The 23,506-nt window shown below is 44.1% G+C and overlaps 1 protein-coding gene across 1 annotated transcript in view; it reads left to right on the forward strand.

The window, feature by feature from the left end:
• LAMA1 (laminin subunit alpha 1) overlaps window positions 1-20,211 on the forward strand; it is a 125,150-nt gene extending 104,939 nt beyond the window's left edge. The window contains exons 52-63 of the mRNA XM_006761932.2: window positions 14-113; window positions 306-467; window positions 4,559-4,710; window positions 5,417-5,602; window positions 6,339-6,474; window positions 7,814-7,926; window positions 11,408-11,597; window positions 12,145-12,303; window positions 12,826-12,979; window positions 14,491-14,624; window positions 19,058-19,280; window positions 19,868-20,211. Of these exons, the coding sequence (XP_006761995.1) occupies window positions 14-113; window positions 306-467; window positions 4,559-4,710; window positions 5,417-5,602; window positions 6,339-6,474; window positions 7,814-7,926; window positions 11,408-11,597; window positions 12,145-12,303; window positions 12,826-12,979; window positions 14,491-14,624; window positions 19,058-19,280; window positions 19,868-20,028 (1,870 nt within the window). The 3' untranslated portion in view covers window positions 20,029-20,211. The remainder of the gene's footprint in view (window positions 1-13; window positions 114-305; window positions 468-4,558; window positions 4,711-5,416; window positions 5,603-6,338; window positions 6,475-7,813; window positions 7,927-11,407; window positions 11,598-12,144; window positions 12,304-12,825; window positions 12,980-14,490; window positions 14,625-19,057; window positions 19,281-19,867) is intronic.
• The last annotated feature ends 3,295 nt before the right edge of the window (window positions 20,212-23,506 follow it).

Here is a 23,506-nt window from a genome sequence, read left to right on the forward strand (position 1 = left end):
AGAGGCGTTGCAGCAAAAGCTACGTGGGCTGTATCAAAAACCTGGAAATATCCAGATCGACCTTTGACTTACTCAGAAATTCCTATGGAGTGAGAAAAGGCTGTATCCTTGAGGTGGGAAGCAGTTTATTAATATTGGAATGAGTTTCTATAAATGTCCACTGGGTTATTAACACAATGAAGTAATAAAATCGAAAACAGTGGGGTGAACAGGAAAGAGGTGGGGCAAGTCCGCAGTGGCCTCCACCATGGGAGGGTCAGTGTGTGGTGGGCCTGACGCTGCTGTTTCCTCTCCTTTGTGACCAGCCTATCCGGAGTGTTAGCTTCTTGAAAGGCGGCTACATTGAGTTGCCACCCAAGCCTCTGTCACCAGAATCGGAGTTGTTGGCCACATTTGCCACCACAAGCAGCAGTGGCATCATCCTGGCTGCCCTGGGCAAGCGTGGGGAGAATCGGCAGGTCCATGGGGTGAGTAGCTCAAATGCTATTGAGCCACGAGCTCAGGGAAATGACCTCGGGAACAACTGGATGGAAATGACTTAGTTGTAAACGGTTATTGTTTATGGGCATGAATTTTTAATAAGTAAAAGTGACTATTGCTGAATATCTTTCCCTTATGAATCCGTGATTTCTTTGTGTTGCATAATCCATGTTCCTTTTTTGGCTACTGAGAAGAAAGATACTTGCTGTCTACCTTTAATCCTTTTTAAACTTACTCAGATAGTATATACTAAATTCTCTTCTACATATTATGGTTGTTACTCTTATCCTTTGTCTAAAACAGCAAGTCTTGAAATTCTGTAAAGTTATTTAGAATACTGTTCCATGAAGCAGGATTTTGTTTACCTATTATTATAGGACTAGAACAGTGATGACATGCAAACTCATTTTTTTGGTTGATTTTTCTTTGTTAAGTGGCATTTAAATATATAAAATAAATATCAAAAATATAAGTCTTTGTTTTACTATGGTTGCAAATATCAAAAAATTTCTACATGTGACACGGCACCAGAGTTAAGTTAGGGTTTTTCAAAATGCTGACATGCCGAGCTCAAAAGGTTCACCATCACTGGACTAGAGGCCTGGTGCACCAAATTCATGCACTGAGAGTGGGGGGGTCCCTCGGCCCAGCCTGCCCCCTCTCACAGTCTGGGAGCCCTCAGGGGATGTCCTACTGACAGCTTAGAGGAGTGGGGAGTTGGCCTAAGCCTCAGTCTGGCCTCCCTCTGTGGGAGGTGACCAGCAGGCCAATTGGGATGGTGTGGGCAGTGAGCAGCCAGCCCTGCCCCCAGTTGCACCACAGCCATTGGTGGCTTCCCTCTGCAGGAGGCAGCCCCAGCAGGCCTATCTGGGGACAGTGCTGGGCGGCCCTGCCCTGAATCTCCTTGCCACTGCTGCAGCCCATGGCCCTCCCTATGCGGGAGGCGACCAGGTGGGCAATCAGGGGATGGCGCCAGCCCCCATCATCCCACTGCCGCTGGTTGCCCCCCCCCACACACACACACACCATTGCCGTCCCCTCCCTCTTCCTGCTGGCATGCGCCTTGGCTGGCCTGGCGACACCTGCTTGCTGGCCCCGCCCCCCAATGACTGGTTGTTCCACCGTTTGGTCTATTTGCATATTACACATTTATTATATAGGATTACTTTACTTGGAGAGAGATTTACCCACCAAAATGAGCTCTAGAAGGAGTGTTTTTCAAGGTGTGGTCCTACATTTTAATAGGCAACCCAGATGAGTGTTATGCATTGTGTTATTTGAGAGGATCTCTTTTGAAGTGTGACACTTCAGTAAAGAGACATTGGCTCATTAAAATTATGCCTCTGGCATGACCACATTCAGTATCTGATTTTTATTGTTAAAAATTGAGCACCCAATATCTCTTTATCAATCTATATAGGCTCATAATGTTTCCACATCTTGAAAGTCCCCATACTCACAGAGCATTGAATGACTTCGATAAGTATTTTTAAGGGATCATGCAGGAAAGCTAATTTAGGTGATCGGAATGTGTAGTAGATAGATAATATCCTAGATTAGGAGAAAAGATGGCACATTAGCCTTACATGGTGGTGGCTGAAGGCAGAAAAACAAACGTTGCAGCAAAGAAAGAGCACTAAGTCTGTCTTCTGTCCTAATTGTTTGGCTATTGCTGAACTAAGCAAGCTCCCTTACACTGTTCCTTTTCCTTGATACCTTCTCCAAATTGTTAGAATCACCCATTCAACAAACTGGAAAACCTAGGCTAATACCATTTGCTTTCATCCCTGTGTAATCAGCCAAATAGTTCCATCAGGTTTCCTCATAAATATGTCTCTGATCCACTGCCTCTGTCTAGTCCTAACATCAGTCTCTCTTTTTCTTGGGCCCCAAAACACTGCAGCTGTCTAAATTGATCCTCCCCACAGTCACCAGAATGGTCTTAAAATGAAAGCAAGACCAAGATGCTCCCATGCTTGACATTCTCCACTTTTCCTCCTTCTGTGGAATAAAATCTAAGCTCCCTGCTATGGTATATAAGACCCTCAGTGGTCTGTCGTCTGCCTACTCCTCAGGCCGCTGTGGACCCAGGCCTGACTTCCACCGCAGGCCCACCCCACCCCCTGCCCCCCTACCTGTGTCTGCTCCAGGGCTGCCCGAGCCAGCATGGTGGTGTGACAGCTCGGGCAGAACCCCTTTTCTCTGTTTCCATCACCACTCCGGGCCTCAAGTGTGCGCTCCACCTCCTCCTGACCGGTCGTGACTGTTATAGCATCCCGGCCTAATTTGCACATTACCTCTTCATATATATATATAGATCGAAAGGAGCAGAAAGAGAAATGTGGCCTGTGATAAGCAGTGAGTGGACCAGCATAGGAGAAGAGAGAAAAGTTGATGTTTTTCCATATTAATATTTCATTTCAGTAGCATAGGTGACACTGACCCTTTCCTCTGCTCAAACTTGCATGTCATAAAAGTAACTACTTTAAAGTGAACAATTTAGTGACATTTAGAGCTCTTGCAATGTTGTGAGGCCACCTCCTCTATCTAGTTCCAAAACATTTTCATCACCCAAAGTAACAGCCTATGACATTAAGCAGCTACTTCCCACTCCCCTTTCTCCCTGCCCTGGGAACTACCAATCTTCTTTCTATATCTGTGAATTAATTTATCTGGTCTGTATGTTTTATATAAAAGGACTCATACAACATGTGATCTTTAGTGTCTTTCACTTAACATGTTTTTAAGGTTCATTATAGCATGCCTCAGTATTTTTCATAACTAACATACATGTATGTACATAGCATAATTAGTTCATTGCTGAACATTTGGGGTTACCTTTTGGCTATTGTGAATAATGCTGCTATCAATATTCACATACAAAAATGTTTGAGTACTTGCTTTCATTTATTTTAGGTGCATATCTAGGAATGGAACTCCTGGGCCATGTGATAATTGTATGGTTAACTTTTTGAGGAACCATCAGTCTGTCTGCCTCCATCAGTCTTAACAAGACCACTTGCAAATCAAAGTTTGCTATTAACTTAGCAAAAAGGAATGCTGTCACCCACTGCTAGCAGTTCTGTTGGTGGATGGACCTCTTTTCAATCTGGCACCAAAAGTTTAAAGAGCTTTAAATATTTTCAAAACCTTCAACTCTTTAATCCCACTTTTACAAACATTAGAAACAATTTCACAGGAAAAAAAAGTTAAATGTTCATTATGTATGATTGTTAAAAACTGTATATAAAGTACCTACATTTGTTATTGTTGTGAATCCTCACCCAAGGGTATTTTTGGCATTGATTTTTAGAGAAAGTGGAAGGGAGGAAGGGATGAAGAGAGAAAGAGAAACATTAATGTGAGAAAGATATACTGATTGGTTGCCTCCCGCATAAGACCCAGATTGAACCTGAACCGAGGTATATGCCCTTGACTGGCAAGGTAACCCTACTGCATTCATGATAGAAATGTAAGTTGGTGCAGTCACTATGGAAAACACTATGGAGTTTTATCAAAAAGTTAAAAAATAGAACTACAGTCTGACCCAGTTGTACATCTGGGTATATACTGGGGGGAAATGAAACCACTATCTGGAAAAGATATCTGCACCCCCATGTTCATTGCAGAATTCTTTATAATAGCCAAGACATGTATGTTAACTAAATTTAATTGTAATCATTTTACAACATATACATATGTCAAATCATTATGTTGTACGTCTTGAACTAATACAGTGTTAATGTGTGAATTATATCTCAATCAATAACACTGGGAAAAAAGAGAAATAGATTAGTGACTTACAATATATTTGTTGGTACATAATGTGGCAATAAAAAGTATGAAAATGATGTGGAAATTCAAACCTTTGATATGGTGTGTGATAATAACATAATACAGAATATAAAATATGAGTAGAGATTATACAGTAATATAGAAAATTTAAAATGGTTGTTTTAGATGGTGATATTTTTAAGAAATTGATTACTTGATGCTAATATTCCCACATTACCTTTATGACAGTTTTTAAAATCATATAGTCATGTTTTTTGTGGAATTCTCTATGAAATCTTTCCAGCCCTTCTTCTCCATCATGCTCATTGAAGGCCACATTGAAGTGCATGTTAATCCTGGGGATGGGACCAGCCTGAGAAGAGCTCTCCTGCACGCTCCCACGGGCACGTACAGCGACGGACAAGACCACTCTGTCTCCTTGATACGGAGCGGGAGGTATTTGTGTAACGAGGGCGTGGTGACCTCACAGAGGCTCCACAATAGGAATCTTGTTATGCCTCTTTCTATGAGTGATTGGGGTGATTACTGTGACATCATTAGCAGTCAGTTTCTCATTGCAGTCACAGTTTTTATAGTTCTGGATAATTCAAAATAATTCTAGAACCTGGCTAGAATCCCTCCTTTGGAATTATTTTATATGCTTTGTCATCGTTGCAGAATTTTCATAATTGAACCTTAACTCTGCCATTTTCTGAGACCCAGTATAAATTATCTTTACATTGGAATAATTGTGACAAATAGTATTAGTAAATAGCACTCTATCAATACTGAAAAATACAGGGTAAAATGTAAAGAATAAGTAAAATGTGTAATATCAACATTCCTATATATTTCACTTGAAAACTATAGATCAAATGTTTTAAAAGCACACTGGACATTTTATTACAGGTAAAGAAGTAAAAAAAGAACAACTCTCTTAAAAGCAATTGAGTTTAATAATATCTAATAACATTCCATTCATTTTTGGAGAATGTTCAATTGTAGGTTTTAACTTTCAAGATTCACCTTTTCATTCACACATAATGCCATGTTAAATTTTATTTTCAGGGAACTTTTATTATTTAATACAGACTTGTGGAATTATGTATTAAAGTGGATAATTTTCATTATATTTCTTTTATTTTCTCCTTCAATCTTTTAGAATTATCACTGTCCAACTGGATGAGACAAAACCTGTAGAAATGAACTTGGGCCCATTGGCGGAAAGCATGACAATAAATGTGTCCAACCTGTACATAGGGGGTGTTCCAGAGGGTGAGGGGGCAGCAATGCTCCAGATGAGAAGGTCATTCCATGGCTGTATCAGAAACCTCATCTTTAACATGGAGTAAGTGTAACTGCTCTCAGCATGTTTGTGACTGCCAGATTTTTTAATACTCGGTACTGACACTAATCTGCCACCTAAATATTCTGTTTGAGATTACTTAAAGAGAGACTATTCCCAGGTGTGCCATCAGAGAAGGCCTTGGGCAATGGCACTGTTTAAATGTGAGGGGAAGGGATGCACTCTCTGAAGGAGTGAAAGGAAGGAGCAACTAGGCAGAACAGGAGCAAACCCATGGATGGGAACAGAGGTAACTGGAGTGGAAAGAGAGTTGGAAGAACAGTTGGGGCCGATATCCCATCCACCTGTGCAGGTGCCCACCAGCTTGCTAGTGCTTCACTCTACATAAGGACATTCAAGGTCACAGGCCTTAGAGCAGTGGTTCTCAACCTGTGGGTCTCGACCCCTTTAGCGGTCGAGAACGACCCTTTCACAGGGGTCGCCTAAGACCATCCTGCATATCAGAGATTTACATTACAATTCATAACAGCAGCAACATTAGAGTTATGAAGTAGCAACGAAAATAATTTTATGGTTGGGTCACAACATTTGGAACTGTATTTAAAGGACCAGAACGTTGAGAACCACTGCTCAAAAAGCATTGCTTGGTTTTATTCTGATCTTCTGCAACAATATCAATATTTTTTTTAAGAATTTTATTTGTTCAATAAGTAGGTAACATTGATTCATGTGTTAGCTTGCAATCTTTTGATTATTTTTGAAAACACTTTGTGTCTAGACCTTTGGATTTCACTGGTGCGGTCGGCTATGAGCAAGTGGACTTGGACAGCTGCTTGCTTTCAGAAAAGCCTAGGCTGGCTCTCCAGGAAGAGGACAGCGAGCTCCTGCCAGAGCCTCATCCTCTACCACGTCCAGTAAGAAGGGTTTTCTTTCATTGTATCAGGCGCAGCCCAGAGGAAATTAAAACGGGGGCCTCATTTCACAGAGTAGAGGAAGCTGAATGAGCCCACTGGAGCAGTGATGGAAAGGGAGGAGGTGGTGCCGCCAGTCTGGGGGCAGGACTGCTGAGGGCACCAGCCTTCTGGTGGGTAGGGAAGCACAGAGAAGACGGGCCCTGCCAGGGAGGCTAATGTGAGCCAGAAGGGAGGGGGAAGCACTCAGCTTCTTCCATCCACCCGCCCTCCAGCCTCCCAGCATGACCCTCCATTGGTAGAGCCAGCTGGAAGCCACTTTTCAAAGGAGCCTGGACAGTTAAAGGCGTCATCCCTGTGATGAAAAGCAGGGCAGGGGCAGGGAGGGGTATGGTCCTCAGGAAACTCACAGGTGACGTGGTGCAGCCTTTACGGATTGAGTGTAGCACTCAGGCACTCACATCTGACTGCCAAACCACACGCTTTTTACAGAGTTTCTGTAAGGATTCATGATCACTTTGGATTTAGTCAGACATATGAAAATAAGTACTTAATGCAAGCCATTGTACATATCACTGTTGCTTTAAAAAAAGGATTTGATTCATGTAGGAAAAGCCAGTTTTGAGCAAATATTTTTAACAACAGCCATTATTAGTTTTCAGTATCTCTTCCCTTTTGTGATTTCTCCATTTCCTTGGTTGAAAGCACGCACTCTAATTACTTAGATGCTGGCTCTGTCTCAGGAAAAGCAGTTCCTTCCCAGGGCCAGTGGTTGCATCCAGGACAGTTCTCCGGTAGCATCTGCCCACCCCAAGCTGGGAGACTGAGTCCGAGGCCTCACTGGTTTGGGGTCAGTGTGTGGAGGGCACTGAGGGGCACAGGTGCCTGGGCACCTTCTCTGGCTCCTCACATTCTGCCTGGGGGTCTAGGAGCCCCTTCCAGCTGGACTCCTCTTGGCTTCACTTCCTGTCCATGAGGAATTAGAGACGTCAAACTGGGAGGCCCTGCTGCCCCCTGTGGGCACTTGTGGTGTCCCAGGCCCGTGCTGCAGCGGCTCCTGCAGGGCTGACATCTCCAGGATCTTCCGAGCTGGGGGAAGGGGCAGCAGCAAGGCCTCCCACTTGGGATTGAGGGGAAAGACAGACACTCCAACTGCCTTTGTGGGCAGATAAGGGGCCACCAGTAAATTCTTTAAAACAAAGATTAAATCAGTGAAAACATGTATTTGTGGTTGTTGGTGTTCTGATACCATTGCTTCTGAGATGTTTACTTCATGGAAAACTGCACGTGTTAGTGGGGGTCCTGGAGGTGTGTGGCTGAGAGTCTTGTGTGTGTCTTACAGCAACAGTGTGCCATGGACGGAACCCCAGGTTATGTCCCCAATGCTCACCAGTTTGGACTCGTACAAAGCAGCCATTTCGTGCTGCCTTTCAATCCGTTGGCTGTCAGAAAGAGGTAGGCCTTGTTCTGACGTTCTTATAAGGCATCCTATTGCTACATGAATAGGGAGGTATTCTTTGCAATGGGTCTTCCCCAAAACAGCTTCTTGTATTGATTATGGAGCGCTCAACTGGCAACCGAAAGGCACGATGAGAAGGCAAGGAGATAGGAAAGCAGCCTTCATGCAAACCAGATGCTTACAGCGTGGAGAATGGGGTTCCTGCGGTTTATCTTCACCTCTTGTAGATGATGGTTGGGTTAGCCTCCGTGTGATGTAGGAAAGAATGAAGAATCTACCTAAGTCACTCCTCAGTCCAGAACCAAAGTCCTCTAGATCTATCATCATCTATAGACTTTCAACACCATTCTATTGTAAGGATTCACTAATCTCATGAAATTGTCTACCCAAACTCTCACTGTGCCCCTCAAAATCCCCCGGGGCCACATTCACATTAGTCAACACATTCTATCTTGCCCTCAAACTTGCCTGTCCCCAAGGAACCTTCTCAGGGGACGCTGGCTCACATGCCGCAAATCTAGAGGCTGAGGCTGGCCAAGGTACCTCCAACTCCACCTCTCTCCTCTCTGCATCGAATCTCTGGCTGATCTGAAGTTCATGTCTCTAGACTCTGCCACACCCTGCTCCTCTTGTTGTTGCCCTCCGTGATCAACCCCCACCCCCACCACCTTCAGACTATAGCTTAGTGTCCTTTTGTACCACTCCTACTGTCATTCTCCACGAATTCACACCCTCCCAACACCGGGCCTTCCAAGTCCTCTGGTTCCAGTCTGTCAGAGCTTTTTTTCTCCCTCCTCAGCCACACTCTCCCCATGGTCATACCCTTATCAACTTCATAAGTATTTATTCCACCTCCAAAGTCTCTACTTTAAGCATCCTATGTACTTACCTCTTCCTCATCTCTACTCTGTTTCTCAGCTTCATCAAGACCTCTAAGCCCTCATGCTTTCTCATGATCATCACCCCCTTCTCAAGCCCCGAAGTGCAATTTATCCCCTACTCTGAGAGGTGGGATGCCATTGTTACACATTCCTTTGCAAACCCCCTTAATGCCCTCATCTCCTCTACCTTGACCACAGGTAAAACCCACACTTGTTCTTGGCCTAATTCATGCCAGAACCCAAGCTGGTGGTCAAGGCTGCAGAAATGCATGTCTCCTTCCTACCTGGTTTGACATTAAAGCTATGGCCACATATAGAACCTCGGGCTACATGGGGAGCCAATACATTTCTTTATTATGCTTATATATTTTTTTATTATTTCATAGTTTCTCCTCTTATCTCAAAACTCATACATCCCACTTCCTGCCCCAGCTGATGACTTGCCTCACTAAGACAGAACTTCATCTGTCCACCTCCGAAAAGAGCAATCCACTGCTTTTGTCCCCACACCTCCCCCTCTTCCCCTGCACCGATGGAGGAACAGTCCTCGTTCTCCTCTCACTCGCCCTCCAGAGCTTGTCACCTCTCTCCTCTCAGAGACAACAGCAGCAACCATATCTCCTTCTTTCATACATAATTCTCATCAACAAAGAATCCTCATCGCTCTCATCATCAGTGAGAATAGGGGAGTAAACACTGCCAGAGACTGTCTCAGTATATTTTACACACACACACCCTAACTTAGTCCTCAGAACTATCCTATGGGGAAGGTATTATTGTTGTCTTCATTTTATAGACAAGGAAATTGAGTGGCACAGGGAAGCCACGTCATCTGCTCAGAGTCACACAGCAGAGCTGGAATTCAAACCCAGGCACTGCGGCCCTAGAGTTTATGCCTGTAACCATGCACTCTCTAGTAGTTTTTAACTTTTAAAATAGAAACTCTGCAGGGTACCATTACTGTGCAATGGTGTCCTGGGTCTGTTGTGCAGTAAGATTTCTTGAAGGAGTTGTTTTATGTGGCCGTCTGCCTTTTCTCACCCCTCATTTCCTCCCCTACCCATCCAGTCAATCTCCCCTGACTCCTCTGTTGCTCTTTAACATATATATATATATATATGTATATGTGTATATATATATGTATATGTGTATATGTATATATGCATTATATATGTATATATGCATTATATATGTATATATATATATATTAAAGCATTATATATATATATATAACGCTTCATGAATTTGCATGTCATCCTTGCACAGGGGCCATGCGAATCTTCTCTGTATTGTTCCGATTTTCCTGTAAGTGCTGCCAAAGCAAGCACTCCTTTGCTCCTAGTTCCAGAGTTGTCCCAAGACCTGCTATGGCACCTCCTGTTGTACCTCTGCTGCTGGGCCCTCAGCAGCATCATGCACACTTGGCCACTTGACATCCTTGACCCACACACTCCTGATTTCCTCCTCTCTCCCTGCTCAGTCTCCTTTGCTGGCTCATCTTCCACCAGTGAAGGCCAAGGTCCTTTCCCCATATTCTCCCAGGTGGCTTTGAAATACCTTCAATTTGCCCAACACCCACATCTCTAGCCCTGACCTTCACTTAGAACTCAGGATTGTGTACCCAGCTGGCTACTTGTGTGGATTGGGACAGGCTCCTCAGTCTCAACACACCAAAAGGAAATTCACAGTCTTCCCTAAACCTGTCCCCCGGTCTCTGCTATTTCTGTGGACATCATCCCCATCCACCTGGTTGTCCAAGGCCCAAATCTTGAGGTTGTTTTCTTTCCCTCACTCTCCAAATTCAGTCCATCCGCAAGTCCTATTGCTTCTTCCTCCAGAGCATTTCATGCATTCGATCACTTCCTCTGCATCCCCCCGACCACCACCCTGGCCGAAGCCACCACCAGGCCTCTAACAGCTGTCTGCCTGAGCCTGCTGTCACCCTGGCCCCATCAGATTTGTTCTTTACATCTGAAGTTTCTTTTAAGATATAAATCAAGCCATGCCCACTCCTCTTCTTAAAACCCTCCTGTGACTTCCCAATGCACTTAAAATGAAACCTAAATACTGCCTCCCAGAGCCCCTCATTCATGAGGCTGGAGCCACACACCCCTTTCCTATCCCAGGTTGCTTCAATGACCCCACATTGCCTTTGCAGGATATCACCAGACACAGCCTTTCCCTTCCCCACTGTGTGGTGCCCTCTCCCACATAGCTCTTGTGAGGATTTCCTGCAGAGGTTCATGGGGCTTGCTCCAGTCTGTCATTCCGAGTTCAGCTGAAATTCCATCTTTCAGGGTTGCCTTCCTGCCTACTTAACATAGCCACCACTGGCCTCCTCACCACCCAGTCTCAGCCCTCTGGTATATTTCTGGAATTAGTTTCATGGGAGAAAGGAAACCTCCCTTTGTTCACTGCCTTAGCCTCAGCTCCTACAACAGTGCCTGGCAGATATGGGCATGCAGTGACCATACCCGCCTGAGATGCTAAATATAATGTGGAATAATTCCTGGGTCCTCTCTTTGAGGTTATTTTAGAAAGTAAATGTGAGGAAAGCTTTTTCTTTTCTGCGGGCTGAGCTCTTCTTTTCCTCCAGGCTCTCAGTTCAGCTAAGTATCCGAACATTTGCCTCCAGTGGGCTGATTTACCACATGGCCCACCAGAACCAAGTGGATTACGCCACGCTCCAGCTGCACGGGGGCCACCTCCACTTCATGTTTGACCTTGGGAAAGGAAGGACAAAAGTCTCGCACCCTGCACTGCTCAGTGATGGCAAGTGGCACACGGTACGCTCCCAGGAAGCTTCTGGTCACGCCTTCCAAGTGTTATTCCATCTATCCCTCGTAGTAACATTATTCCCTTGGGTTTCTAGCTTGCTTTGTGCTTGTCATCTCTCCTGTAGAATGTAAGTGTCTTGCAGACAGGGGCCTTTTCTGCTTCCTGAAATATCCCCAAGACCTAGCTCAGTGCCTGACCCCTCATAGGCACTCAGCAAACATTGGTGGAATAAATGGAAGGTCCCAAAATGTTCTCAACTTGACAAGAAGTAAATTAAGTCACCTATGGTGTGAATGGCCCAAACCTGAGATCATGGCATCTGCTCTCTTATCAGTCAGACTCTGGCACACTTACTTTTCTAAAACATGCATTGCCTGTGCCTACTTCCGTCTTCTGCCAGGCTCGGTCTCCAGGCAACGCCAGCTGTGTAAAACTCTGAGCCATCCTTTAGGATGTCAGTCAGGTTATTACAGCTCTAATGAACCGAGTTGCAAACAAACATCTGTTAATGTTTTCCCAGCCTTAAAAATCATGGATGTTTTCGTTTTGCTCTAGGTCAAGACAGAGTACTTTAAAAGAAAGGGCTTCATGACGGTTGATGGCCAGGAATCCCCCATGGTGAGCACGGTGGGAGATGGCACCACCTTGGATGTGGAAGGAAAGTTGTACCTGGGAGGCCTTCCCTCCGATTACAGGCCCAGGAACATTGGAAATGTAAGCAGCATTTTCTGTATGGGGCCCTTATTACCTTCATCTTTGTTGCGTTTACTTTTAGAGGAGCATGTCTTTGTTTAAATTGTCTTGCTTTTGGACCTGGGGTTTGGCTGTAAGATGCAAACCTTTCAAAGCACATCTCTAGTTTGTGTGTGGGGGCTTCCCCTTGAAGCCCGGCCAGCCCTCCTTTTAGTTAATGAACATCTGTCTTTCCACAGCTACTTAGATCCAATGAAATTTGGGAAAGTCCAGGGACTTTGTGTTTGAAGATTAGAAAACTCATTCTTGATTTCCATGATATTTATTCAAAATAATAGAAAATACATATACTGCATTACTAGCAAAGATCCTTAAAGAGTCTAACTAAGCTTTCAGTTAGACCTTCATGTGAAGTACTGTGGCAATTCCATTTTAAAAATCAAATGATAATATTTGAATGTGTTTTGTGGAACTACAGGAAAATGTTGCCCTTGCCCTCCTTGTTATATTCACGGCCATCCCCTCTCACGTCATTTGGTTTAGGTCACCCACAGCATCCCCGCTTGCATTGGGGAGGTGACAGTGAACAGCAAGCAGCTGGACAAGGGCAGCCCAGTGTCTGCATTTGCAGTAGCCCAGTGCTATGCAGAGGCCCAAGAAGGAACTTTCTTTGAAGGAAGTGGATATGCAGCTCTTGGTACGTATTATCGAAAATCTCAAAAGACATCTCTGGGATTCTCTTGTACTGTAAGATGATATGGACCCGGGAGTTATGTGACAGGGCAGGACCCACCGGACAAGGCTGCAGCAAGACCATTTGGTTACATGTTCCGGTGTATTCTGATTTCTCCACTTCTAATGTACAGCTTTCTCACTTCCTGTGCCACCCAGATGGCCTGACAAAGGCTCCCACCCCAGGGGCAGCGCAGCTCCTGGCAACATGTGGCCCTGCTTTCATCTGTACCCTCCCCACGTTTATGTAAGACATGCTCTTGCTGTCCAAGTTCATAAAGGCCTTTGAATTAAAAGTCAGCAGCATAAAATACCTAGACCAGCCAGCCAGATGAAAGTTGGATTTGATGAAGAAATTAGCTCCAGTTAGATTGTTGAAAATAGCAATGAGAAGTTGAGGAATTTTAAATCTCTAAATTGCTTTAGAATGTAAATTCCTCCAGGCTTAGAACTAGCCCTCATAATGTACCTGGCATTGCCTCCTCATTTTAGACACTTAATTTGCTGGTTGGCTTCCTATTTGCACTCAGAACCATGCTCCTCTTCTTCCTGTTCTCCTTTCTGTCACAGGGAACTAACCTCTCTGGCTACTTTGCCCCACGGCTTCTAGGAAGGTTCTGGTGAAGACTGGGGCAGGAGGGAGAAGGGGAGAAGCTAGTACACTTTTCTCCTCCACTCTGTGCTTCCAAGCTCTGGTAATACCACCTGCTTCCATTTTTCCTTCAGCCCTGGGTGTGGTAACAACTTCCTGCTATTATTGCTAATATCCCCAATTTATCTCAGCTTTTTTATTCACCCGAATAAAAAATTTGTTCAATTAAGTCTTCACTTAAAAAAGAAAAACAAAACAAACAAAAAAACCTAGTGGGGGCCCTGGCCTGGTTGCTAAGTTGATTCGAGTATTGTCCCGTTACACCAAGGTTGTAGGTTCGATCCCCAGTTAGGACCCATACAAGAATAAACCAATGAATGCATAAATAAGTGAAATAACAAATCAATGTTTCTCTCTCTCAAATCAATCAATAATTTTTTTAATTTAAAAATTTTTTTAAAAAGCTTGTGTGAACTCTAATGTACTCAGTGAATGATGTCATACCCAGTATGTAGATATTGGGCAAATAAATGTACTATTGCACAGATGATAAATCCCTTTGCTTTTTCCCTGCGTGGCTCTAGATGAGAGGATGGGCCTGCTTTGACTTCAGTCTGGCTTAGCCCCATTGATTGTGTGTCTTTAGAAGCATCACTTCATCTTACAGATGTGCAAGCTGAGGCTCACAGGGGAGAGGTGACTTGCTGGTGGTGGAGCTGGATCCAGAGGAAGAGCTACTAGAGCCAGGTCTCCCAAACCTCAGTCAGGAGTTCAAATGTCCAGCCAGTCCAGCCTACTGTGGGGTGGTGGGATCTCTCCAACCTGAGCCTTCTTAGGCTGGGCAGGACTCACCCATAACTCGGGGCTCTCTTTGTGTTTTTCAGTCAAAGAAGGCTACAAAGTTCGTTCAGATGTGAACATCACACTTGAGTTTCGTACCTCCTCAGAGAACGGCGTTCTCCTGGGGATCAGCAGCGCCAAAGTGGATGCCATTGGATTAGAGATTGTGAATGGCAAGGTAGGTGCTTATCTGTATCAAGTCACCCTTTGCCCCAGGGTCTGAGATAAGAGCAGTTGAGAAACAGTAGAAATACCTAGACCTACGCTTTAATGGAATGGAGAAAAGGTTCAATATTTAAAAAATAGATAATCTATATATATAAAAGGCTAATATGCAAAGTGTCCCCTCAGGAGTTCGACCAGGAGACCGGGAGTTCAATCGGGAGACCAGGAGTTCGATTGCTTGCTATGACATGCACTGATGACCAGGGGTGGTGCAAACATGGCGGGCGACCAGTGGTGGCGGGTGCTGAGGGAGTGAGGGAAGGTGGAGGCAGGGAGGTGGGAAGGCGGAGAACCTGATAGGCCCTGATCGCCGGCCAGACCTATGGACCCTACCTGTGCATGAGTTTTGTGCACCGGACCTCTAGTCCTAAAATACTTTTAAAGAGCTTCTTTTATAATTTTAAATTTGAATTTAAAGCAAAACTGCAACTATAATACAAACAACTTCTTTTTCCTGAACAATGTGAAACCAAGTTACTGAACAGATGCTCCATTTTTCCTAATTTTATTTGGAAATAATTACAGATGCATAGGAAGTTGCAATGAAAGGTCCTCTTTCACATTTTGCGTAGGCTCCTCAGTGGCAGCATCTTGCATAATTCTAGTGCAACATCAGATCCATGAAACTGGCATTGGCACAATCCACTGAGCTTAAGTTGAGCCAGTTATACAAGTATGTGTTTTACCATATGTGTAGCTCCATATACCCCACCACAATCAAGGCCCTTAATTGTACCACTACTACAGTCCCCCTGGAGCCACCCCTCTGACTTCCTCCCTGCATCCTAACCCCTCGAAACCACTGATCTGTTCTTCATCTTCAGGATTGTTATACAAATGAAGTCGCGCAGTATGTGTCCTCCTGAGATTGTCTTTTCAACTCAGCCTCATTTCCTGGTGGTTTAGCTGGGTTGTCATGTGTACCAATAGTTCATTTCTATTTGTTTGCCGAGTATTCCATGGGATGATGTACCACAGTTTAATTTTTTTAATGCAAAAAACCCACAATTTTTTCTATAAGTATTCTGCTCTGGCTTTTCAGGCTCTAGTCTTCGTGTTGGGAACAAAATGATCTCAATAATTAACAGTACTTTAGTCTCTTGTTTTAAAAATATCTCCTTCAGCGTTTCTGCCAGTTCTCATTCTTCCTCTCCCCTTCAAGTCCATACGGGTGTGCTTTATTCACTAGATTAAGGGGAAGGGAGCCTTAATTGGCCTTTTCCTTTTCCGTGTGCTCTCTCCTGACAGCGGATGAGGTATAAGGACTTTCTAGATCTTCAGTCACAGCCTGTCTTTGTGCACTTGGCCAGTTGTCCCTGGTGGCTGTAGGAGCATTGCCAGTGCAGGGGGACTGTTCCTGGAGATTTGGCCAATGTCCCTTGTAGACCAGGCTTCCCATCTCAGTTGTCATAGGCATGGCTGCCTCTTCATCTTTGGCCACCTTCTGTATCCCCCAGAGGGTCCTATGAAAACCTGGGAATGTCTGCCCTGCCACTCATAAGACATGGGGAGTCAGGGTGGTGGACGAGGGTCCTCTCTCTACCATTTCTGCCACCATTTCTATTGAACTGTGGTCAACTCAACGTTGCTTGGGACTAACATGCTTGGCTCTTCTTGAGCTACTGCCTCCTGGAAAAACAAGGAACAAGTCTCTATGCTCTAGATCCCCCCAAACTTACCTCTTGTTTCTCGTATTTCCTGCTTACTCTCCACAGGGGTTTTGGTTCCTAGGAGATCCTAAATGAGAGTGGGGAGAATAGAAGAAAGTCATCTGACCTTTTGGTTCATCTACCTCTTCTCCTTCTTACTTTACCATCATGTCCAAACAAAACTGCCTCTACATCATATTGCTGCTCTCTACCCTGTGGCTTATAGCCAACTTTCTTCCTCATCTGCACTTCAAAAGGATTTTGAAAATTATGTGACATTTGAAAAATGTTATCAGAAGTGTAATGTGGTGAGCCGGCACGGCCCTGGGTGAACCAGTGAGGCGGCAGTGAAGGATTTAGAAAAGACAGACAAGAGAAAAAAGCTAGGTCTAGATGTGATGTTGCTCTCTCTGATGGAGAGACAGTGCCACAGCCTGCAAGCTGAGTCTTTACTTTATAGTCAGATTCCAGGAGGCAAACTAGGGGTGTTTACAATGTTCTCCCAGGTTTCAATTCTACTCAATTCCATCCACCTCATCAAGCTTTGTTTACTTGCTGCACCTCCTGCAGCCCATATCACTCAGCCATGGGGGACCACAGGTTCGGACCATAAGGTCAAGGTCACAACTATGGCCGTTGGCTCTAATTGTGCTGGGAGTTGCACGTGGCTTTGCCACGAGAGCATCGTGTCCTCTCGTTAATCTCAGGCTTGAACCTGTCCAAACGCTGTAGCCATTCTCCAGTGTATTAGTTGTAAAAAATGTAATGTTTGATGTACTGTGTATTTTACCGCTGTTACTGGCTTATTTTATTGTTCTTTTAAAACATTTTTAGTGGTTGCCCAGGGTTTACGATATACATCTTTAATTTGTCACACAATCTACCTTGAAATAATACTGAGTAGCTTCACACATAACATAAGAACCCTACAAGAGTATACTTATAATTCTTCCCTCCCATGTGGTTGTGGTGGAGCATCGATAGTTTGTCAGAAGGGAGTTAGTAAAAGTTGCTCCATAGGTGCTAGCAGCTGCTAGGAACTGACACCCGCAGTAAAGCCATCGGCTCCTGTTGTCCTGAAAAGGGGGAATCGACTTGAGGACACAATGCTACGTTAGGTGGTGGCTCAGCCGTGTTCCCATGGAGGTGGCCGTTGCCCTTCCTGAAATTTCAGGGATAAGATAGCATCTGAATTCTTTAAGAGGCTATTTTTAAAAACGAGTGTTTATTTTTTAGTTTGCTCCCCTTTTTGGCAAAAGGCTAGTATTTTATCCACTTAAAGTGATTTATAGAAGTGGACTGGGCTCCTTAAATACGGAAAACTTCACTAAGATGTTTGCTTGTGTCTGTTGTTTGTTTAGCTCTTATTTCATGTTAACAATGGTGCTGGTAGGATAACAGCCGTGTACGAGCCCTGGATGAAGTCCGTGTTGTTTCTCTGAGGTATTAATCAATGGTTGTGAGCGGCATTAACTTCCCGGTGTTTATCTCTGCCGCCATCTTAGTTTCTCCATCTACCTCTTCTCCTTCTTACTTCACCATCATGTCCAAACAAAACTGCCTCTACATCATATTGCTGCTCTCTACCCTGTGGCTTATAGCCAACTTTCTTCCTCATCTGCACTTCAAAAGGATTTTGAAAATTATGTGACATTTGAAAAATGTTATCAGAAGTGTAATGTGGTGAGCCGGCACGGCCCTGGGTGAACCAGTGAGGCGGCAGTGAAGGATTTAGAAAAGACAGACAAGAGAAAAAAGCTAGGTCTAGATGTGATGTTGCTCTCTCTGATGGAGAGACAGTGCCACAGCCTGCAAGCTGAGTCTTTACTTTATAGTCAGATTCCAGGAGGCAAACTAGGGGTGTTTACAATGTTCTCCCAGGTTTCAATTCTACTCAATTCCATCCACCTCATCAAGCTTTGTTTACTTGCTGCACCTCCTGCAGCCCATATCACTCAGCCACGGGGGACCACAGGTTCGGACCATAAGGTCAAGGTCACAACTATGGCCGTTGGCTCTAATTGTGCTGGGAGTTGCACGTGGCTTTGCCACGAGAGCATCGTGTCCTCTCGTTAATCTCAGGCTTGAACCTGTCCAAACGCTGTAGCCATTCTCCAGTGTATTAGTTGTAAAAAATGTAATGTTTGATGTACTGTGTATTTTACCGCTGTTACTGGCTTATTTTATTGTTCTTTTAAAACATTTTTAGTGGTTGCCCCAGGGTTTACGATATACATCTTTAATTTGTCACACAATCTACCTTGAAATAATACTGAGTAGCTTCACACATAACATAAGAACCCTACAAGAGTATACTTATAATTCTTCCCTCCCATGTGGTTGTGGTGGAGCATCGATAGTTTGTCAGAAGGGAGTTAGTAAAAGTTGCTCCATAGGTGCTAGCAGCTGCTAGGAACTGACACCCGCAGTAAAGCCATCGGCTCCTGTTGTCCTGAAAAGGGGGAATCGACTTGAGGACACAATGCTACGTTAGGTGGTGGCTCAGCCGTGTTCCCATGGAGGTGGCCGTTGCCCTTCCTGAAATTTCAGGGATAAGATAGCATCTGAATTCTTTAAGAGGCTATTTTTAAAAACGAGTGTTTATTTTTTAGTTTGTTCCCCTTTTTGGCAAAAGGCTAGTATTTTATCCACTTAAAGTGATTTATAGAAGTGGACTGGGCTCCTTAAATACGGAAAACTTCACTAAGATGTTTGCTTGTGTCTGTTGTTTGTTTAGCTCTTATTTCATGTTAACAATGGTGCTGGTAGGATAACAGCCGTGTACGAGCCCAAAGCTCCCCACACTCTCTGTGATGGAAAATGGCACACCCTGCAGGCGAACAAAAGCAAGCACCGCGTGGTGCTGGTCGTGGATGGGAACGCCGTTCATGCTGAAAGTCCACACATCCAGTCCACCTCAGTGGACACCAACAATCCCATTTATGTTGGTGGCTATCCTGGTGCGTATGGGTGTCAGCTCTGCTCTTTCACTTTCCAGGGAATTGTCGCTAGGGCAAGTCTGAATTCAGGTGGATACAGAATAGGGATTAAGGAAAATACATTGTTTGGGTAATAAATCCTTTAGCGTTTTAGAAAGGCTATTTCAAATACCTAGGAATTCTTGGGAAATTAAAATAAAATACACATGTAAATTTATGGTTAGGTAAGACTCAGAGAATATTGGATGTGATGCAAAAGAAGCTGGGGGAGTTTACTAAGGCAAGTCACCGTAGGTGAGTCCCATTATAAGGAATCATTTTTGGATGGATAATCATTTTAGAAGACAAATACATATCTTATGCATTTTCAGATGTTCCAAGTAACTGTTACAAATGATAAAATAAACACCTCTTATGACATTTTAAGTCACAACTATGCCTTTAAATTATTACATACAGTTTTCATTGACTTATCACAGAAGCCACATGTGTGGAAGAATATTATTCTAATTTTGATATAAAAGCCAGTTGAGGTTATTTTTGTTCTTATTGTGTTGTGCACGTCATTTTAACACAATTAACCAGGACTTCTCTTCTTTCCCAAGCAGCCGATGTAAAGCAGAACTGCCTGAGCAGCAGGACCTCCTTCCGGGGCTGTTTGAGAAAGCTCACTCTCATTAAGGGCCCGCAAGTGCAATCCTATGACTTCAGCAGAGCTTTTGAAATACAAGGAGTTTTCCCTCATTCCTGTCCTGGGTCTGAGCCCTGAAATTCAGGAAAACAACTCAGTTCGGATCAATTATTGCTTATATTTTGAATAGTTATTTTGTGAATTAAAATTTCTTCAGATTCCATTTCCAACTCAGGTTAAGTGTTTTCATAGAGAAAGTTTGTGTTTATGTTAAACTAAAACCACATGGACAACAAATACCTCTATTAAATAGTTTAAAATATACACTGAATTCATTGGCTTCGTTCAAGTTCTTTTAATGAATCTTTGTAGACATTGAATATTCTGTTAATTACTTGAATTTCACAGTTTTATTTGTAAGATTTTAGAAAATAAAATATCATTATAGACTATAATAGATTAGAGCAGAAAATGAATACTCTCCTGTCTTTACCAAAATTTTTAAGTTCCGATTTCTATAACAGGGAAGCAGTGCTACTGGTTATTCTCCAGCAGAGGGCACCAGCTGTTTGCCACATAAGCATTAAGATAGGCTCCAGGGGGTCAGAGGGTACAGGGAGCAAAGGAAAGAGCTGGAACCTCCTTTAGATGTATCGTTGTTGAGCCAGGACATAACAGCACTTTTCAGGACAAAAGGTATTGCAACTAGTTTGCTCTTCCTTCCTTGTCTTTTTATTTTCACCCCTTGGAGTGAGACAGTTTTCCTTAATCAGTTACTTCCTCTGGGAGATTGTGTACAACTTCAAAAGAAGGAAAATTTAAAAGCCACACATACATTCTTTTCAATGAACTAAGCAGTTTTAAACCCAGATTTCTGAAGTCTTATTTGATTCCCTCCAAATATATTTTGTTTTGCTCTGTGGCCATGGCTGGGGTCAAAATGTTTGTTATTCCATAATCTTTAGAAAACTGATTTCATTTTTCAAATGCTTACTTGGAGGTCTCTACCTCTCTTAGCAGTGACCTACTTTTCCAATCTGGAGGATGATAAATTCAATTTCTATTTCTGTGAGAGATTTTAATTTGATAAACAAGAAAGGCAACTGTGGTCATGTTCCCTATATCCATCTTCTGTGCCTTGCTCATGTTTCTGAACTCCTGAGGCCATCTGCACATCCTTCCCAGTTAAGTCTCTGCACGAAGATATTAGAGAAAGGTAGCAGCCGATTGGGAAGTCTGAGTTCTGTAGCACCTGGCAACTTAAGAATGCACACTCCTGCAGCCTAAAGGCAGCCACCTGGGCTGCTGGGTTAGGAAAGGAGATTTGCATCTTAGCAGTGAAAATGCACAAGGGGGGCCTCAGGGGACTGTGGGTGGCCTTTCTGTTCATGTTTCTATGGAAACCATCCACAGCAGGAGAGGACAGCCAGGCCATTCTAGACCTCAGGTTAGCACCTTGGCTGAAGAAGTGATTCAAACCGGGGGACAGGGCAGACTGGAGAGTTGCCTCAGACTTTGTGCCCCTCCCTCTCTCTTCCCTCTTCCTCCTTCTTACTCTCCCCGCCCACTTATTAGAGCTAAAACAGAGTTTGGGATTTTGTCAGGTGAGCATTAGTCATTCTGCAGAATCACTTCAAGTTTCATGTGCTTTTAGATTGTTTGATAGTGAAGAATGGCATGTTTTATACCTAAGATTTTAATCCACAAATAGTTTTCTTGCCATCAAGAAGTAACTGGACAAAGGAAATGTGTGTGGCATTGTATCTAATACAGGATGCAAATAAAACATTAGAGAGCTTACTCCTGCACAGACAATAAAAGGATTAATTGCATCTGTAAATACCTTTAAGAAGAAACATTAAAGAAACCAAATATCCTATATAATAAAACCCTAATATGCAAATCGACTGAATGGCAGAATGACTGGTTGCTATGATGAGCACTGACCACCAGAGGGCAGATGCTCAACGCAGGAGCTGGCCCCTGGTGGTCAGTGTGCTCCCACAGCGGGAGTGCCACTCTGCCAGAAGCTGGGCTCACGGCTGGCCAGCGCAGCAGCGGTGGTGAAGCCTCTTCCTCCTCTGCTGCAGTGCTAAGGACCCCTCGGGAGGAGCAGGCGGACATCCCCCACGGGATCCCAGACTGCGAGGGGCGCAGGCTGGGTTGAGGGACCTCCCCAAACCCCTCCACCCCTCCAGTGCACAAATGTTGTGCACTGGGCCTCTAATCTTTAAGAAGAAATCAAGTTCAAAATGGGGGAGAGCAAGGAAGGGTATTGTCATCATTCCATATGGGTATTGTGAACTGTAAACAAACCATAAGGTAGAGTGGTTGGGCCTGGATCAATTACTGAAAAGAAATAACAAAAATAACTAAGTTCCAACAGTTCTCGAGTTCTAGAAAGAGTCCTACAATTTTCAAAGTGCTCTTACAGAAATGATCTCATTTTAACAATGATTAGGCAGCAGGCAGAAATGACTTTCTTCATTTTACAGAGGAGGAGTGTCAATATCCTATATACAATATATCACATCTAATAACAGGGAGCCCAAGTAATCTGAATATTGGTCTAAAACTTTTGGAAACAGCTGCCTACTTCCCAAATGGCAGTACTGACCTCACAGGTGAAGTTATTTTTGGACAATTTAGACTAAAAATAATCCATAGGGGAGTATTTTTAGACCAAGCTATTAATCAAGATAACCCAAATGGACTTTTACTTATTACATAAATGACTCTCACAGATAATGAACAGTGGAAGTGGAGAATAAGAAAGCAATCACTAGATCTTTTACTTCCAAGCTGCTAAAGACAACATTCATTTATTCAATTTATATTGAACAACTATCACGTGCTAGCCACTGTGTTAGATGGTAGAGATCCCATTATAATGTGGAGGAAAAAAGGGGTTCTATGAAAAGTAACCTCAGGGGGTGATCTGATCACAAGTTCTTAATTGGGCAGGGTCATGGTGGATAGTCATACCCCAGGTATATAATTTCTTAGTGAGAGGTTTATCTTTGCCTTAAGCGAGCCCTATCCATTGTTTCTGTGCATCTAGTTTTGAAATAAGCCGCAACCACCACCGTCAAGAGAGCACATAACCCCAACCATCCTGCAACCCAGCCCTGCCTTGCCTTTTCCCACCAGCAGAGGCCATGGTGGTCACTTCTCTATCACCCTCGCGCGCCACTCCCGAGCAAGCAGCTACCAGGCTGGAGCAGATGCTGGTGATGCCTCACCCACTTTCCCTGAGCAGGTGATAGGATCACATCTACCAGATCCTACTGCAGCCGTGGCTCTTCCTGAGCGCTGTCCTTGACTCCCAGGGCCATAACAGCCGGGAGCGGCCCTCGGCCCAGGTTCCCTGGCCTGGAATCTCGCCTGAAACCTCTGTTGCCTGTGCCTCCTTTATCTCAGATCCTCAGCCCCATTCAGACGCTGCGTTTCCTGACCCCCCACCCCGACCTCCGCCCAGCCAGGATCTCTGGACAGGATTCCGGTCATCTTTATGGATGGACGTGGGCATTGGTCTACTTTTGAAAGAAATGGTACACAGCCCTAGCCGGTTTGGCTCAGTGGATAGAGCGGCGGCCTGTGGACTGAAGGGTCCCAG

This window comes from Myotis davidii, unplaced genomic scaffold (genome assembly GCF_000327345.1).
Source record: "Myotis davidii unplaced genomic scaffold, ASM32734v1 scaffold96, whole genome shotgun sequence".
Classification (NCBI taxonomy): domain Eukaryota; kingdom Metazoa; phylum Chordata; class Mammalia; order Chiroptera; family Vespertilionidae; genus Myotis; species Myotis davidii.